Raw genomic sequence first — 18201 nt, 5'->3', positions numbered from 1 at the left:
AGTGTCATAAAAGTCCATGACTCTTCATATGATTTTGCAGCTTTTCTGAAACCATATGGATTTCTTTGTTAAGAATATTTTATCAATCTACCTCACAGATGTGGTAGGTTTTACCATATAAATGAATTGCTTTAAGCCTGAATGATCATTTGAAATCATGTTGATGAATGACTGTTTTTTGAAACAGAGGTCAAGCACACTTAAAAAAAGTGCCCCAATCTTTCATTTACAAAGTTAAAGACATATAGTGAGGTGCAAATATGGATCATGACTCAGAATGCAGAGTCCAGGTGTTCTTCTGTGACAGTGTGAAGTACTGTTGGTATTGTAGAGGCTGAATGGTCAGGGGATTTCCTGGAGATGGAGATCTGGAGTAAATAAGGCAGTAATCATCTTCGAACGGATATGCGCTTCTCTTAATCACAGACAGCTTCTGGCTGATACAGGATAGGGTGTTCCCTAGTGTCAGAGGTGTCCGTCTGGAACAGGAAGAGCTGTGTGTGCACTGATTCTCACATCAAAGCACTTTCTTCAGCTCAGGTCTGATAGAAGAGTCTGTATATATGAAAAGTTAAACACAAGAATGAAGGCACATACTTAGCTGCTACCACAGCAAACCATGATAACTCCATATTTTTAGCATTAAAATCATTGTGCACCCTTAAATAAATAAATAAAATCATTGTAATGTTAATAATACTTTAAATAATATTAATATTGTAATGTTAATATACCAAATAACTTAAAAACAGAGCTGGTAAAGAAAAGACCACATGATGAATTAAAGTTTATAACAATTAAAGCTTATCTTTTCCATAAGCTGAGGTAAAATACTAGTATAAAAGGAGCACAGTGTCATACACACAAACATAAAACATCATCATGGTAACACACTATGCAATAAACATGCAATAACCTCTAATGTACATAACTAATAAGATACACAGGGAAGTCAATGAAAAAAACATCAAATGTGAGCTTTCACACAGGAATTCTGGGAATGTCAATTTACATTTTTCCACTTTAAATTATAAGATGAGTTGTTCGTTTTCACTTCCAAAAACTACATTTAAGAGTATTTAACTGTAAAATTATAAATTATATTTCTACAGTTTCCCACCATATACAGTAAGGAAACTTATTGTTATTTTGACTCAATTATTTCCTGATTTGCTGCTTATAAATAGTTAGTAAGGTAGTTAAAAAAACTAAATTAAAATACACATTTAATTGCGTAGATGCTATCATTAACATATGTGAGAGGTGTCACGAATCTGGTCTGCACTTCCGTTCACTCACCACTAGAGGTCACCCACTTATCACATGGAATCTGGCACTTCACCATTTAACTACATTTCCCATCATCCATTACTGATCACAGCTGTCACCAATCACTCATTGCACCAATCACCCACACACCTGATCACATACCCTGCCATGGACTTTCTCTCCCTCGTCGCCGAGTATTGTATGCATTATTGCTGCCCTACCCACCTTTTTCTTCAACGCGGAAGTAAGCCTATGGGTGAGACTTCCGGTTCATTAGCCGCCATAGGTAAATAATGAGGAGAATAACAACGTGCAGTAAACGGTAAAATGTTTTGCACTACAAACCAGTGTGTTCATGATTAAGATAATACATTAAAATAATATAAGACACACTAATTTTCAATAACAAGCAGCAAAACGAACTGTTTTGTACAGCTAAAAATAGCTGGACACAGATGAGACCAGAAGCTAGACCCATAGAATTTACAAATGGCCGCGCCCATTTTTACATCAAGAAAAAGGTGGACAGAGCCTGTTAGTTTCCCTAGTCTTGCCTCGCCTCGCCTCGCCTTTGTCGGATTGTTTTCCCCTGCCTGGACTATCGCTCACGTTTTTGGATTACCTCTCCTGTCTCGCCCCTTTGGATACTGTTAACTGATCGTCGACCCATGACTTCCAGCCATTGTTGTCTGATAGCTGACAGAATTTGGCGTTTACTGGCTGAACAAATTCATACGAAATCCCCACCTTGTGAAATACTTGTTTTCTAATGAGATGGGTTTGGATGATTCGGAAAGCTTGTGCATTTTCTGTTGAACTGAACTAAAAACATTCCCATCAGCAGCTAGAACATGTGTTTCTACTCTGCATTTACACCAGAGTAATGCAATCTCTTCACATCTGCCAGAAAAGAAGTGGATGGAAAGTGATTATTATTCATGACATGAACAAAAAGAAAAAGACAGACACAAGTGTTTGGCTTTATTGATCAGATAATGAATTTCCCACCGTAGTATGTCATTGACAGTTTTTCCTATGTAGGTACCTTGAAGAGTGTTTTGCAGATGGAATGAAACTGAAGACATTCTTCAGTGACACTTTTCTCTGGAGGCCAAAATAGCAGCGGCGGCGGCGGCAATTTGATGAATTGCACACAGTGAAAAACACAGGACAGTGTCAAGATAGAGTTCACTGCTTGAGTTCCTGCCCAGAATTCAGAAATCATTCTGAAATTCTGCTTAACTCCACTACATTGGATTTTCACTACAGGAATTTCCTGCAGGCCTATGTTCAATAAAACACATTAGACATTAGTCTTTTTATGTCCACAGCCAATGAAAATTATTTGCTTTTTTTTTCTTTTTTTTTATTATCAAACATCGGGGAACATTTCAATCCTGCAAGGGAATTTGTCCATTTCCATTTGATGGAATTTCATGTCTTAAAATAGATTTTAAAAGGGCAGCTGGAGAATATAGAGAATAGATGAAATTGTCTGATGGGACAATTTCATCAAAATTTATAAGAAATTTGAGAGATTAAATGTAAGAGCTTAACTTCTATTTAATTTATAAACATTTAAAGTTTTTAATCTAATTATAATATTCTTATATATAATAATTTAATATAACATGAAATATAATATTCTTAGTGCTGTCAAACGATTAATTGCGATTAATCGCATCCAAAATAAAAGTTTGTTTACATAATATACAGTGGGTACGGAAAGTATTCAGACCCTCTTAAATTTGTCACTCTTTGTTATATTGCAGCCATTTGCTAAAATCATTTAAGTTAATTTTTTTTCCTCAATGTACACCCCATATTGACAGAAAAACACAGAATTGTTGACATTTTTGCAGATTTATTAAAAAAGAAAAACTGAAATATCACATGGTCCTAAGTATTCAGACCCTTTGCTGTGACACTCATATATTTAACTCAGGTGCTGTCCATTTCTTCTGATCATCCTTGAGATGGTTCTACACCTTCATTTGAGTCCAGCTGTGTTTGATTATACTGATTCGGTCTAGATTAGGAAAGCCACACACCTGTCTATATAAGACCTTACAGCTCACAGTGCATGTCAGAGCAAATGAGAATCATGAGGTCAAAGCAACTGCCTGAAGAGCTCAGAGACAGAATTGTGGCAAGGCACAGATCTGGCCAAGGTTACAAAAAAAATTCTGCTGCACTCAAGGTTCCTAAGAGCACGTGGCCTCCATAATCCTTAAATGGAAGACGTTTGGGACGACCAGAACCCTTCCTAGAGCTGGCCGTCCGGCCAAACTGAGCTATCGGGGAAGAAGAGCCTTGGTGAGAGAGGTAAAGAAGAACCCAAAGATCATGGCTGATGGCTGAGCTCCAGAGATGCAGTCGGGAGATGGGAAAAAGTTGTAGAAAGTCAACCATCACTGCAGCCCTCCACCAGTCGGGGCTTTATGGCAGAGTGGCCCGACGGAAGCCTCTCCTCAGTGCAAGACACATGAAAGCCCACATGGAGGACTCCAAGATGGTGAGAAATAAGATTCTCTGGTCTGATGAGACCAAGATAGAACTTTTTGGCCTTAATTCTAAGCGGTATGTGTGGAGAAAACCAGGCACTGCTCATCACCTGTCCAATACAGTCCCAACAGTGAAGCATGGTGGTGGCAGCATCATGCTGTGGGGGTGTTTTTCAGCTGCAGGGACAGGACGACTGGTTTCAATCGAGGGAAAGATGAATGCGGCCAAGTACAGGGATATCCTGGACGAAAACCTTCTCCAGAGTGCTCAGGACCTCAGACTGGGCCGAAGGTTTACCTTCCAACAAGACAATGACCCTAAGCACACAGCTAAAATAACGAAGGAGTGGCTTCAAAACAACTCCGTGACTGTTCTTGAATGGCCCAGCCAGAGCCCTGACTTAAACCCAATTGAGCATCTCTGGAGAGACCTAAAAATGGCTGTCCACCAACGTTTACCATCCAACCTGACAGAACTGGAGAGGATCTGCAAGGAGGAATGGCAGAGGATCCTCAAACCAGGTGTGAAAAACTTGTTGCATCTTTCCCAAAAAGACTCATGGCTGTATTAGATCAAAAGGGTGCTTCTACTAAATACTGAGCAAAGGGTCTGAATACTTAGGACCATGTGATATTTCAGTTTTTCTTTTTTAATAAATCTGCGAAAATGTCAACAATTCTGTGTTTTTCTGTCAATATGGGGTGCTGTGTGTACATTAATGAGGGAAAAAAATGAACTTAAATGATTTTAGCAAATGGCTGCAATATAACAAAGAGTGAAAAATTTAAGGGGGTCTGAATACTTTCCATACCCACTATGTATGTGTACTGTGTTTATTTAATATGTGTATATATATATATATATAAATGCACACGCATGTATATTATTCAGAAAAAATATGCTTGTATATTAAATTTATTTATTTAAAAAAAATATGAATATAAATATAGACACATAAATAAATGTAAATATGTCCAAAATATATACTGTGTGTATGTATTTATATACACATATATATGTACACATATATTATGCAAACAAAAACTTTTATTTTGGATGCGACTAATCGTTTGACAGCACTAAATATTTTATTATAATTTTTTTATTTTATCGATCATTTAATCAAAATTATTTCAGTGGAGATGTAACGGAGCAGCTATGCAATATATATATATGTGTATGTGTGTGTCAGAGCGACTTTCTGGTGTGCCATCTCTGTGCTGGGCCTCTTGTGCATCATATGATTTTTTTTTTTGCACATGCACCTCCATACTACCCCTATTAATATTATTGTTCCTTATCATTTACCAATGAACAGCCTGTAGACATGCATGAATTGACATTTTTATTTGTTTTCATAATTTTCCAAAAGAAAAAAGGGAAAATTCATGCGAACACCAGAGCCATGTCATCAGAGCACTTAAGAGATCACGCCACTTAAGTCCCATCTTTCACCATCTGCAAGCAAGACATATCAAGTCAAAAAGAAAAGAAAAAAAGAACACATGGAAAGATATAAAACACACAAAAAAAAAAAGATAAAAAGAAAAAAAAAAAATAATTTGCACACTAACAAGTTTTGTTGTTTACAGCTTCTGTAGCTGCCAATAGCTGTCCAGAAGATCAGATTTGCATAGCGTCAATGTGCTAGTGATAAAAACGAACCAGGATTGTAGCATTAGTCAAGTTTAGTTTCAGCTTTGTGTTTTTATCTCAATATCTAATAGTCCTGATAAAAGTGTAACACACTACAGCAGTTGTATTGCTCTGTTCTTTTTTTTCTAAGAAGTGCTACTTGCATGTCATTAATCGCAGAAACATGTCCAGTTGATTGTCACCTGTCAATGAATTCATATTGAATTCCTTCATAAAGCCCCTGCCCACTCAGCTTAATGCACATTATATAACACTGGCAGTTAGAGATATATCATAATTTAAACATCCCCTACCACTCAGTGGCAGAGTCAATCACATGGGAAAAATAAAATACAAAGACATTTACAGTGGCTATATAAAATAAATGTCCTAGGTCGAAAAAGAGCTAGACTACAGTACAAGAAAAAGCTACTGGTAAACCATGAAAATGGCTGGCCAAACAAAAACAAACAAAACCACTTCACATATATAAATATATTACACTAATTACATAAACTAAAGAGTGTGATGGAGTGGAGGGAGGTTTGGCCTTCAAGCACACAGAGAGACAGTCACTTGTTAAAGCTGAATTGTGTCATTTTGGATAGTTAAACACTTTCTCCAATTCCCAGTTTAATGGCAGAGAACTATATGCAAGCGTACATTGGTTTCCCTGTAAACACCGTTGCTCTGTGGTGTTTGGGGTGGGATCAGTTGACTGACCAATGGCAGAACAGTTTGAGATGGTTATTTTTGCAACTCCAATTCGTTGTACATTGCATGAGTCAACAGTAGAAGAGAGAACATGAGCACTGAATTTTGATTGAGTGGTCAACCAGGGGTCAGAAGGACTGTGGTGTTCTGTATAATCTTAAACGGTGAGTTAACAATGCCCAAGCCAAATAAATAGTGCTTTACAGCTCTCTCTACACGATTACAGGTGAATTAAATACATACACAAAATGCTATAGGACAAATGTCTCTGTACACCGAAGATGAACATCATGATGAATTTATATATATTTCATGTTTACATTTCTTGAAAACGATATGACCATTTCAACACATTATATAGCTGAGAAAGGACATTTCCAAAAAGCACTTTCAAGTCTAAGATTGTCCTGGTCAGTTCGTCTGGAAATATGTTCATGGAGGTTTGCTGTCTTAAGTTCAAACACTGTAAAAGTCACAACTTTGTCTTTTCTTTAAGCAACAACATGCAATACCATCAGTGACCACTGGGAGCAACAGGTTTGCACCGTTGCCACGTCCCTTAAACATAATGTGCAACACCGCATAGCATCGGACATGTGTGATCTCATGATTAAATGTCTGAGAGAACTAGTTTCGGTGAGTTACGTGCCACACAAGTATAAAGTCTCTCTAGTTTTCCCTCCCCGCCCTTTAAAAATATATGGCAGCATTACATATAGTTTCACTCACATTAAAGCACATTCTAAACTCTTTCTAACGATACTAAAAAGTCCTTTTGTTTCACATCAAAGTCTTTGTGAAGGGTGGATGGAACCAGCCGGCAGTTTAGTTTGAGGGGAGTGGATGTGACTATCGGTAAGAGAGTGAAAAACAATGAGTTTACATTTACATGTTAAGACATATTGCACATAAAGCCTTTTTGTGGGTGTCTGAAGCCTTTTGGTTTTAGAATTAGTTCTATTGCACACATGCACACACACACAAATGTCCTTAATGAAATGTAGAAAAATGTTTTCCCTTTTTAATGCGTGAGGGAAAATATGGCATGGTGGTTATCCGTTCAAGGTCATGGTGTGTAGACAAAAACGCCCGACTTATGCCGATAAATCAGATATGACCAGCTTATCCATTTTATTTCCAATGTCTGAGGAGACCGTGAGCTCGTCGGACTCGTAATCATCGTCAAAAGATCTGCAAAAGCAAGCGTGCAACAGTTACGCTTTATACTCCATATATAGATTGTATCTCATCTCTATGCTATGTAATGAACTCGATAGCGAATTCATTCCATTACAGAGTGCATTGACTCACCCCTCTCGTAGCTGTTCATTGGCCGTCTCCTCTGCCACAAGAATCTCATACTCTTCGGCAGCATACTTGTCCCAGTCGGAGGGCTCTGGACCATCACTATCCAAATCCTGATACACACGCATGTACAGTTACAGAAAGCACTAACTAACGTACTAACAGAGATAATATTCAGCGCAGGGGATTTGAACACAGATGTAAGCCATCAAACTCTGACCTTCTGCACTGCAAAGGGATCTCTCTGCTCATGGTCCAGGTACTTCTCCAGATTGAAGAATGTGTCATAGAATATATGTGCCATCCTGCAGCGCTTCAGATCTCGAAGAGTAATTTTACCTGCCAAGAGATGTCCTTTGTTTACATTACACATACATTTAATCACTGGACAGGCACTTTTAATCAAAGCAAATTCATGGGAATTCCAGGTAATTTATCAGTCTTATCTTACATAGACATTTTCACACTTGGCAGAAACTTTTGTTTAAAGCTGCTTATAGCTAATTGACGGTAGAATTTTTATTGTAATTTATGGGCTTTTAACTGAACCTCTACAGGAAACTGAGGGAGAAGGAAAATAGAATTGGATCAGAACAGAACATGGGATTAGAGCTTGTGTTCTTCATGTTCTTCCTGTTTTGATTGAAGTTCATATGGGTGATATGATGGAGAGTATCAGAATGGGTTCTTTACCTGGGCATTCTGGTTTAACTAAGTCCAGCATCTGGCACAGGAGATCCTGGAAAGGCAGTGGTTCAATGCCCATCCCCTCCATGCGTTCACACTGCTCTTCATAGAAAAACTCCAGTTCAAACATAGACAGAACGCCATCTCCATCCATATCCATACAGCGGAACCAGTACTCTATACTGAACAGAGAGAGTGATAATGTCATGTATAGCAAATAAGTGAAGATATAGAGCTAAAACCATGATTAAATCAGTCCAAAGAGTAGCACAAACCTTCCTTATAAAGGTGCAACTTGGTTTTGATTTTTTGTCATAAAATGCAAATATATAAGTAGATTTAAAATAAGGTGTAAGTGTAATACCTTTTGTGCCAACTTCGGATAAAATGATCCCTATCTGTGTTTTTTTAATATATAAATTAATTAATCAATCAATCATAACACTTTTTAAAAACAAATGTTCTCAACTGTTATTTTCAGTTTTCTTTTTCATTTTAGTTTAAATAATTTTATGTTATATTTTGTTATATTAACGCGTTAATATTTTTTTAACGCAAATTAATCGCTTGATAAGGTTTGACCCCAACTTCTTCCCGTCATCGCAGCGCGGAAGGTGTGATGAGGGTACAGCACCAGTGTTGCCAGGGTAACGGCACAAGTGGGCTATTTTAAAAATACAGTCGCGGGAAAAATTACAGAGCTGTGGGTTGCGGTTTTTTGGGCTACTTTTATAATGTACCGCGACCGCCCAAAGTGTATATAGACAAATAATAATTAAAATAGATCCTTTTACTAATGTGTATTATATTTGGAATGTATCCCTGGCAACTTAAGAAGAGAGAGGCGGTTGTAACATCACAAAACAACGTGAGTTTCAGCAGAGCACACATGTTAAGGCTTTTAAACAGCAGAAATAAATATAAGAAATTATATAAGATAATAAACACATGATTACGATAGGATATGGTCTGTATGTGATTTTTTTAGTTGAATGTGTACATCTGAAATGCTAATTTGTGCAGCAATATAAAGGGCTATAAATAGCATATTTTAACAACAGTAAACGACCAAATTCCACATGTGATAGCAAAAGGAAGTTATTACAAACACTTGATGGTGGTTTGAAGTGAGTTCTGAGTGAAAGTGTACTATTAATCTCATAAATTGTCTTATGAAGCATGATGCTAATATTAGCTCTAATGCAGCTGCAGAACAGGTCCAATTCTTCTTCATAATGCATTTTGTCATAATACTTCATGTAAGGTCGCAAGAAATGTTTTGTTGTATTTATTTAGAAATACTTTTGATAATAGTTGGGTAAATGTATACTGGGATTGAAGCGATGTGGCTTGGTAAACGTTTTATTGCCAGTATAAAGGCTGATAATGGCTGAATAAAAACAAAAGAATAATGATAAAAGAATAATAAGGATTATGTCTCATACCTGGCGGAAGTGTGAAAGGTTCTGTTTCCTTAAACTAGTTTGTCATGCATTTCTTTTTCAACACATTTACAGGTAAATCCTAGTATTTTAAATTTGTGATTAATCATGATTAATCACAGTCCACGACTGTGATTAACGCGATTAATTTTTTTAAACGATTGACAGCACTAGTAATTTTAGTACTTATTTCAGTTAGTTGCCAAGTTAATATTTCAAGTTTTCATTTTTATGTTTAAGTTTAATCTAATATTTATATTTTCAGATTAATTTCAATTAGCAGTAACTGTAGTGTCTCTAACATCTTTGATTGATCCCTTTCATTACCTTGTGGGATTCTTTTTGTCCTCCTCTGAAATGAGGAACCAAACAAACTCAGCATAGCTCATTCTTCCTTCTCTCTGCACTGAGTTTCCCCTAGAAGAAAGAAACTTGTATCATAAGTCACATGTATGCCACCCCAAATCTCAGATACCACTTTAGTTCTCTTGAGCAGCTCCTACCTTGTGACAGATCCTGAGAACAGCCTCTCAATGATTCTGCTTGATGAGGCTTTCCAAAGGAGAACACAAAGCAGATACACATCAAAAGCCATTTCTTAGTACTATAAGTCTGATGGAAAACTGAATGAGACTCATCTAAAGTACTGCAGCAGCATGAGTTCATGTAAGGCATTGTTTACCCAGAAATGAGTAAATGCTGACAGAACTTTTTTGGGTGAACTATACTTTAAAAAGCAATAAAAGCTAACAAATGAGACTCATTCTGAGAAAAAACAGGTTCACTTTGTACTTACCATGGTCATTGTACCTGGCCAGATCCTTGGGGTCGATGAAGAGGTCATGGTCAGTATCCAGCTCCCAGAACTTACAGTAAATGACATAGAAGTGCTCATAAGAGAAATAATCTGTGATTTGATTGATGTCATCCTCTTCTTCCAGCAAGGCGAGAGTCTGGTGAAACAAAGAGAGTGGCTTTTGATGAAACAGTTCCTTCAAGTTTTAGAAACCAATTTGAATGGTAGCATTTAACGGTGTTCACCTGGAGGAAGTTGCTTCTCCTGAGCTCTGTCATGTTGATTTTGCCTGTCCAAGAGCGATTAACTGTGTAAAATATTCTTTGAATCACCTGGAGGGTAGAGAGAGAATGTTAAAAAGTGCTAGACCTAGACTAAAGTGCTTGTTTAAGCTCCAAAACACTGACATGCAAAGTAATTTAATTCTGTTTGAAAACACTCCATCTCTGAACAATAGATAATAAAAAGAACTGAATACTTTGGACATGATCCAAAAAAGCCTTTGAAGCTGTGACAATTTCTCTTCACATTCTACATCATACTAACATGGCATCCAAATACATAAAGCCTGACTAATAAAACTAGTTCCAAAAACAATAATCTCTCTACATAATGGCATGTCAAACCCTAACAGCCAATGAGATGTGATCATTTGGATTTTAATGAAGCCACATTTGAGAATAAGAGACATTTTGCAGAGTGAATGCAAATTAGGTGTGTCACAGTATACCAGTATTGAGGATAACTGTGATAAAAATAAATCAATACTGAAATCATGTTAATTCCACATATACAATAACCCAGAGCCAATATAGTAGGTGGCAGTTATGCACCTGAACGCTTGTCGCTACACCCATCATAAAATGGAAAAAAGAGGACGCCAATGACACAGTTTGTTGCTACTTCTGCCACAAAAAAAATCACACTGAAGGAGATGACAGGCAAACTGTACTCCTCCTGTAGCCGAGAAAAATAAGCTCTTTTTAACGCTTAAACAACTTTTGCATTCTAGATGTACTGGGATACTTCACACGAAAATAACAATTTTGTCATAATTTACTCATGTTGTTTCAAACCTGTATGACTTGACTTTCTTTTGTTGAACACACACCAAAAAACAAACAAACAAAACAAAAAAAACAGATGCTATTCAGAAAGTGAATTGTAGGATTGAAGCCGTCAAGCTCCAAAAGACAAAAAAAGCACCATAAAGGCCACCCACATGACATGTGTACTATATTCCAAGTTCTCTGAAGCCATATGAAAGCTTTGTGGGAGAAAAATAACAAAAGTTAAGACAGTACTTATTGAATTTTTTCCTCCATCACAGCTCTGAAATCCCAAATCTTAAGTCATACAGGTTTGAAATGACATGAGGGTGAGTAAATGATGACAAAAGTGTTCCGTTTCTGTATTAAACTGTTCCTTTAAGAGTTCATCATTCCATCCATAAGTTCCATCTGCCTGTAGGTACAGTCGTCTAGTGATTGGTTGTACTGAGGCATACCGAGTTATATCTAGCCCTGTGGTGACAAAGGCCCCATGCTTCAGACTCCAACAGAAAGAGTGACATCAGTGTGGATTAACATGCATTTCCTGGTAGATCAGTCCTCCTAGGAGAGATTGGTACCGGGGTGTGTCAACCAGTGCACCAGAGCAAGGAAGTGTCTAAATATGGGGTTGTGCAAGACCAGGGTCAGTGGCCTGTTGGTGGCATCCGTGTTTCCGTGATGTCAGGCCACTTTGACGCCATTACCCTTCCCACCCCCTCCGTAGCACGTGTTGCAGCTGTCCCACAGACAGACAGACAGACGCACTGGGCTCCATGTCTCACTGTTCTAACGCTCCAGCAGCTCAGCTCAGATAGCTGGATCTGATTTACCGTAAACACTTTAGTAAAGTAACAAGCTTTCAAACTCAAAACCGAAGTAATGCTACAAATAGAGATTCCAGGTGCCAGGCTGATGATTAACCCAGGACAAAGCAAAGTCATGTTCCTGTTGACAGTAGCTGACACTAAAATAGTTGTGGAACGATGTTTAAAAACGATCAAAGAATTTTGCAGCGTGTTCCAATGACAACAAAACCACCATTCCGGTAATCTTATCTCCATGAAATAGCTCCTGCCTATGTCATTGAGCTCTTAATAAAGTTACTTACTGTTGTGATGTACCGGGAATGGAATTCTGGAGCATCTTTTAAAAAAGTCAGCCCTGGATGAGTGTCCACGATGTCCTAATCAGAAAAACAAGAGTGAGATGACTACTGACCTACAGTTTAAATCTACAAAGCTCCTTCTGATTGGCTACGTAAAGAATTTATTTAATTTAACATTGTTAAAGACTATGTATATATAGACTCCAACATCCATGGGTTCCAACACAGGACAATCAGTTTGAAAATATATAATGTAATATATATATTAGTGCTGTCAAACGATTAAATGCATCCAAAATAAAAGTTTTTGTTTACATAATGTGTGTGTACAGTGTATATTTATTATGTATATATAAATACACACGTCTCTACATGTATACATTAAAGAAAGATTTTATATTTGTATATTAAATATATTTATATATATAATATAAATATATACATGTAAATGCATTTATATATACATAATAAATATACACAGCACACACACACGTTACATACACTAAAAACAGAGTGCACAGGAATTACATGACACATCTGACTAAATCTGATTCCACTCAAGTATTATCAAGTGCCAGTTCAAATGCTTTTTCCCCCATCCATGACTTTCTTTAAGACATTTGTAATTTGCACATTGCTAATTGTTGTGTGTGTTGTTTGTTAAAGGTAAAATGTGCAAGAAGTTGCAAGAAGACTTCACTTATTCATTATCATGAATTTATATATACCTTTAGTAATCAGTGATGCAGAAATATAAGTAGTACTAAAAGTTCTACTTTTCACAGTTCAATGCACTGTTACAATGTTCTAACCTGTAACAGAGGGATGAAATCTTCTTGTTCCAGGTAATTACAGCCTGGTTTGGCCAGCAAGTAAACAAACTTGGATGCATCATCATAGCAGCTGTGTAATAACCTGTAAAAAAAGAATAAGGGCAAAGTCTCAATCAGATGCCATACAAAGCTATAAAGCGCTTTATTTAATGGAAAGTGATAAGTGTGCTGACACTTACTTTCTCCATGTTGCAATGAATGAGTGAACAGAAACAAAACCTGTCCTCTCTCCACCAGCGCAAATAAACATTGGTGCTTTCCAATAGAGGGGACACCCGCAAGCCTGTGAAAAGAAATGCATGAATGTGCTGTTTTTGTTGTATTTTAAAATGGCACTGACATAAGAAGCCCTATCCACTATCATGTTTAGTCACAAAAATAAACCTAAGCAGTGTATAACACATTTTTATTACTTTACAATTTTACTTAAATTCTGTAAAAACAGCTTTACTTAAAAAGAAACAAAATAAATCATTCTGAATGATAAGATGCTCTGTAATAGTCCAAATATCAGATTCTTATAGTGTAAACATCAGGATGGGTTATTCTGTTGATATTTCTTCATTTTATGATACTGTTTATATAATATTCAAACAGTGAGAAGATAAAATAGGATGTTGTTATGAGATGGCATCCATCATGGTGCTGTGGCAATACAATTTGGCAAGCACATCTGCGGATAAGGACTTTGTAAAGCAAGTGTCAGTTTATATGTTCAGAACTGTCAATCCAAGACTGCTAAGAATGGTTCAGAGATTATGAATCTCATTTTAAGAAAAACAAGTCACAATTCATATGCACCTTTGCTATCTTCCCCATTTCATAAATGTCAGCTTTTTCCTCCTCGAACTCTGTGAAGGCCGCCTCGATTTTGGCAATGGCCTCGTCATAGTTGGCTGCACAGTTTGGAAGGCCTTTGGGGAAGTAGAAGCGTGGAATGTTTATGGAGGAGGGTGGGGGAGTGGCCACTACTTTGGCTGGCGGAGGGCTGGGCGGCCGTGGGGTTGGCGAGGGGGGTGCAGGTGCTAGAGCTGGAGGAGGTGTTCCAGGTTTCTTCTCAGGCTGGATCTATTGAGACATAGAAAGAGACGATTATAGAAAGGACCTCTATGGGTTTGACAACTTTTTAGGCCAAGCTGTATATTGATTGTCCTCAAAGACATTCAGCTGAAGAGGACGATATGAGTGACATTCTGAAACAAATCTCAAAAGACAAGCTAACACCAAAGTTAGCTGAAGATGTGCTTGAAGCAAACAGTGCATATAAGAAATGGTGTTAATAGAGATGTACGTACAAATGATGAATGACCACCCAGATGTCACATGACGTGTTCTTACCATGCAAACCAAGCTAACCACATCCTAGCATTTTAAGCTGTTCATATTTGCATGACAAGATGTAGAAGTAAGAACTAGTAAGAAAATTTCAGGTATGACTTCAACCAGTATTGAGAATATTGAGAAAACATCAAAGCAGCACATATTTTTTTTACTATTTAGTGCACATCTTTCTCATAAGTGTTTACTTCAGCATCATCTCCAAACTCTTCAGATTATTTGAAGTATATGTAACAATATGCAGTATCAAATGAAAGTAAATACTGTCTTTAAAGATTTCCATGACGCTAAAGATGGCTGCTTAATCTTCAGCTATCTTTTGAAGAACTTTGTGTGAAATTTTCTCCCGGCACTCGCTGTGCGAGGATGCTGTCTCTCATTCTGATAACATATTCACAGTGATGAAGTGAGGCGGATTATCAGTAAAACCATAGCCGGCCTCATCAACTTTCCTGCCGATGTGATGACAAGAACTCCTCAGAAAAAATAAGACAGATATTTTCCATCTAACCTCACTGCCCTCACCAAAACAAGCCAAATACTTCATTTCAGCGGATTTGTTTCCATCTATATTTATTTCTCAATGATCTAATGGTGAAGTGGAATGATTTGTGCTCAGCTCTTTGTGGACTGGATAAATGATTGGGACATTTCGCATGGTACTCCAAAACGCTGTATGCATACAGTCTAATTCACAGGCCCGACACTGACAGCTGATGGCCATTTACTTCATTCTTTTCAGACGGGACCTTGCAGCACCAAGGTTAAACTTCTAATAACAAGCTGTGGAAATGTCTAACACATTCTATTCATAGTCTTGACATACTGTTCTTATTCTGGTCTCTGGGCAAAACCCTAGAGTCACAGTGCACACCTAAGGCAGCTTATTTCTGAACAGCACAGTCTTACTGTCAATCAAACAGAAAGAGAACTGTTGAAGTGTGACTGAATTTTGGAGAACTCCACTGCAAGTGGGGCAGGCCTGCATGGACGTTTTGACGTTTTCCACTTCCTCCCCCCTCTTTGAAGCTCCTGTACGCAACACTTGGACACTGTATTCCTGCCCTGCCTCACCCCCTTCCACTGTCCTATTAATAAACACTTTGGTATCTGCCTGTGAATAGTTTGTCTTGTCTGGCATGTGAGAGTTAGACACAGCATTCTTTGCTGAACTACAGAGGTTGGCTACTGACCTGGGCTTGCTGGAAAGACTTGAGCCTTTTCTTGAACCGTGATGGAAGAACAAAGTCACAGCCTCGAGCCAAAAAGGCCAGTTCGCCCCGCAAGTCGGGATCCTCCCTTAACGAGGCCTCCTTGATCATCATATTGGCAATGTCAAAGGATTCAAAAAGTAAGAACTGAGAAAAAGCCCCTTAAAAAAGAAAATGGACAAGCTATTCCTACAGTACGTCCTAAGGGACTTCCGTCAAGGATGATCAGCTTCCGTTTAAGAGCTTGCAGACAACTCCGTTCTGGCCACTGTACACGCTTTCTCCCAGTGGTCTGCTCACTTCAAACTCTCAACTCCAGGCTTTGTCCAGGGATGCAAGGTGGATGTGTCTTGGCGAACAGAGCAACTCCTAGAATCGTGGCTGCTACTGTGACGGCTGGAATCCAGGAGCATTGTACCAAAGAGGCCAGGCCGCCAGCCTCCTGATTGCTCTTCGAAACTACAAAACAAAATCTCAACTCAAGTCCATAGCCAACGGGTTCCCAGCCCAACGAAACATGAGCCACTCTGGGGTCTGCCTCCGGTCCAGTCCCCTCTCTCTCTCTCTCTGTGCCCGTCCTGTCCTGATGAGCAGGGGGCTGAACGCACCAATACGGAGGGGAGGGGGATCAGCTGTGTCAAATGTCTGTATGGGTGAGCAAGTTGTATTATGGGAATGGAAGCCCCCTCCCTTCCCCAAACAGAAAGGCTAAAGTTAGCCAGTGCACAGATGAAGAGCAAATTGCTCGATCAAAACTTTGTTTACGTGCAGAGGAAGGCAGAGAGAGAGGGAAGATAGCTTAGAGGGCCAGGCCCCTGCGATATTCGGCTCCCGAGGGTTCATGGGGTGCACTTGGGGAGTGGAGTAATAGGACGAGTCAGAAATGTTCCAGGGCACTGCACCCACAGCATAATAACATTAATGTCTGGAGTGCACAGAGCTTCCTCTCTGCTCTAGAAAGTTTACAACTAACCGACAAATGAACTTCATACTCGAGTCAGGCAATGCCCGACTGGTGCTCTACTACGAGAATAATAGCCCTGATAAGTCATGTCACTGCATCAACAACTCAACAAGTAAAAGTGCACACTAGATCATTTTGATCTATTGACCTCTGTAAACTGATCAGAGATAAATATAAAAATGGCATATTGCTCTACACTTTGACAAAATCACTTTGGCAAAACCACTCTAAATCAGTTATCCATTTGTTCTTTATTTGTAAATTAGCAGGAGCTGTATATCCAAATGACATCAGCACAATAATTGTTCCTATAAATCAGTTGTTCTCAACCTTTGTGACTCCAACTCTGTTCACAGCAATATTCGAAGGCTCCATGATTTTTCCAGTTGTTCCATGATTTTTTTTTTTTAATTTGCCAAGCGAAAAGACTGAATAAATTGTAGCGAACAATGACGTGACGCGATCAAATAGCAACCAATGTATAGTGAGAGGTGCACACTCTTTATTATGCAGCAAACATGTCGGCAGTGTGGAAGCATTTAAAACTGTCCAAGAAAAATTCAAAAATCATTAAAAGCATTATGATGACTGAAACTGCAAAATGGCCTTAAACAGTTAGTAAATAAACTACAGACTGTTATGTTTTCTAATGCACAACATCTCTATTAATACATTTATAACATTCACACAGTGCTGAAATTGGGATCTGTAATATTTTCTAATGTTTTAAAAGAAGTCTCTTCTGCTCATCAAGGCTGCATTTAATTGTACAGTAAAAATAAATTTCGGTATTCGGCCCAGTGTTTAATTTTGTTCGGTTTCGGCCAAGAATTTTCATTCAGGTGCATCCCTACTTTAAAGTCAACTTTAGGCCCCTTTGGAAGTTTGCTGAGGCCCTCTAGTGGGCCCCGGCCCTCTTGTTGAGAGCAAATGCCATAGATACATTGATTTCTACATTATCTAGAGTTGACCATTTGACCTAATGCTGGACTGTTCACTTTTTTAATCTTATCTCAGAGTTGTTATCATAGCAACAGGTCCATTAGCTCAGACCTGTTCAGCAGTAGATTTAACAAAAACAGGACTACATCATGGCTTGAGAAGCAGAGGTGATACTGGAAGTCCGTCCTAGATGTTGATCCTTTGGTACGAGAGCACCCTTTTGATCCAGGAAAAATAATTTCATATTTAAATGAATAAATAAATGTACATCTGTTTCAAGGATAAAAACCATGAGAAAAAAAAAACTTCACACTACTCATTTCCCATACTGCCTTTCTCTGGGATCAACCCCATGTTTGTGTAAACAGTCCTTAACTGCTGTTCACCCATTATACCTGTGCGA

At 38.2% G+C, this 18201-nt stretch overlaps 1 protein-coding gene across 3 annotated transcripts in view; it reads right to left on the bottom strand.

Moving 5' to 3' along the window:
- Positions 1–5082: 5082 nt before the first annotated feature.
- ppp2r3a (protein phosphatase 2, regulatory subunit B'', alpha) overlaps positions 5083–18201 on the bottom strand; it is an 84345-nt gene continuing 71226 nt past the window's right edge. For 2 of the 3 annotated variants that reach the window (XM_058798302.1, XM_058798312.1), the window contains 12 exons: positions 14145–14411; positions 13523–13626; positions 13323–13425; positions 12514–12588; positions 10599–10685; positions 10354–10510; positions 10061–10109; positions 9885–9974; positions 8122–8297; positions 7649–7767; positions 7435–7541; positions 5083–7314 (listed from right to left, as the gene is read on the bottom strand). In XM_058798302.1, coding sequence (XP_058654285.1) covers positions 7218–7314; positions 7435–7541; positions 7649–7767; positions 8122–8297; positions 9885–9974; positions 10061–10109; positions 10354–10510; positions 10599–10685; positions 12514–12588; positions 13323–13425; positions 13523–13626; positions 14145–14411 — 1431 coding nt within the window. In that variant the 3' untranslated portion in view covers positions 5083–7217. Of the gene's footprint in view, positions 7315–7434; positions 7542–7648; positions 7768–8121; positions 8298–9884; positions 9975–10060; positions 10110–10353; positions 10511–10598; positions 10686–12513; positions 12589–13322; positions 13426–13522; positions 13627–14144; positions 14412–15874; positions 16505–18201 lie in introns of those variants that run through there. The other variant, XM_058798320.1, reaches the window with a different exon arrangement.

The sequence above is a fragment of the Onychostoma macrolepis genome, chromosome 02 (assembly GCF_012432095.1).
Source record: "Onychostoma macrolepis isolate SWU-2019 chromosome 02, ASM1243209v1, whole genome shotgun sequence".
Taxonomy (NCBI): domain Eukaryota; kingdom Metazoa; phylum Chordata; class Actinopteri; order Cypriniformes; family Cyprinidae; genus Onychostoma; species Onychostoma macrolepis.
The sequence above is the reverse complement of the archived record's forward strand: the minus strand, read 5'-3'. Positions and strand labels throughout refer to the sequence as shown.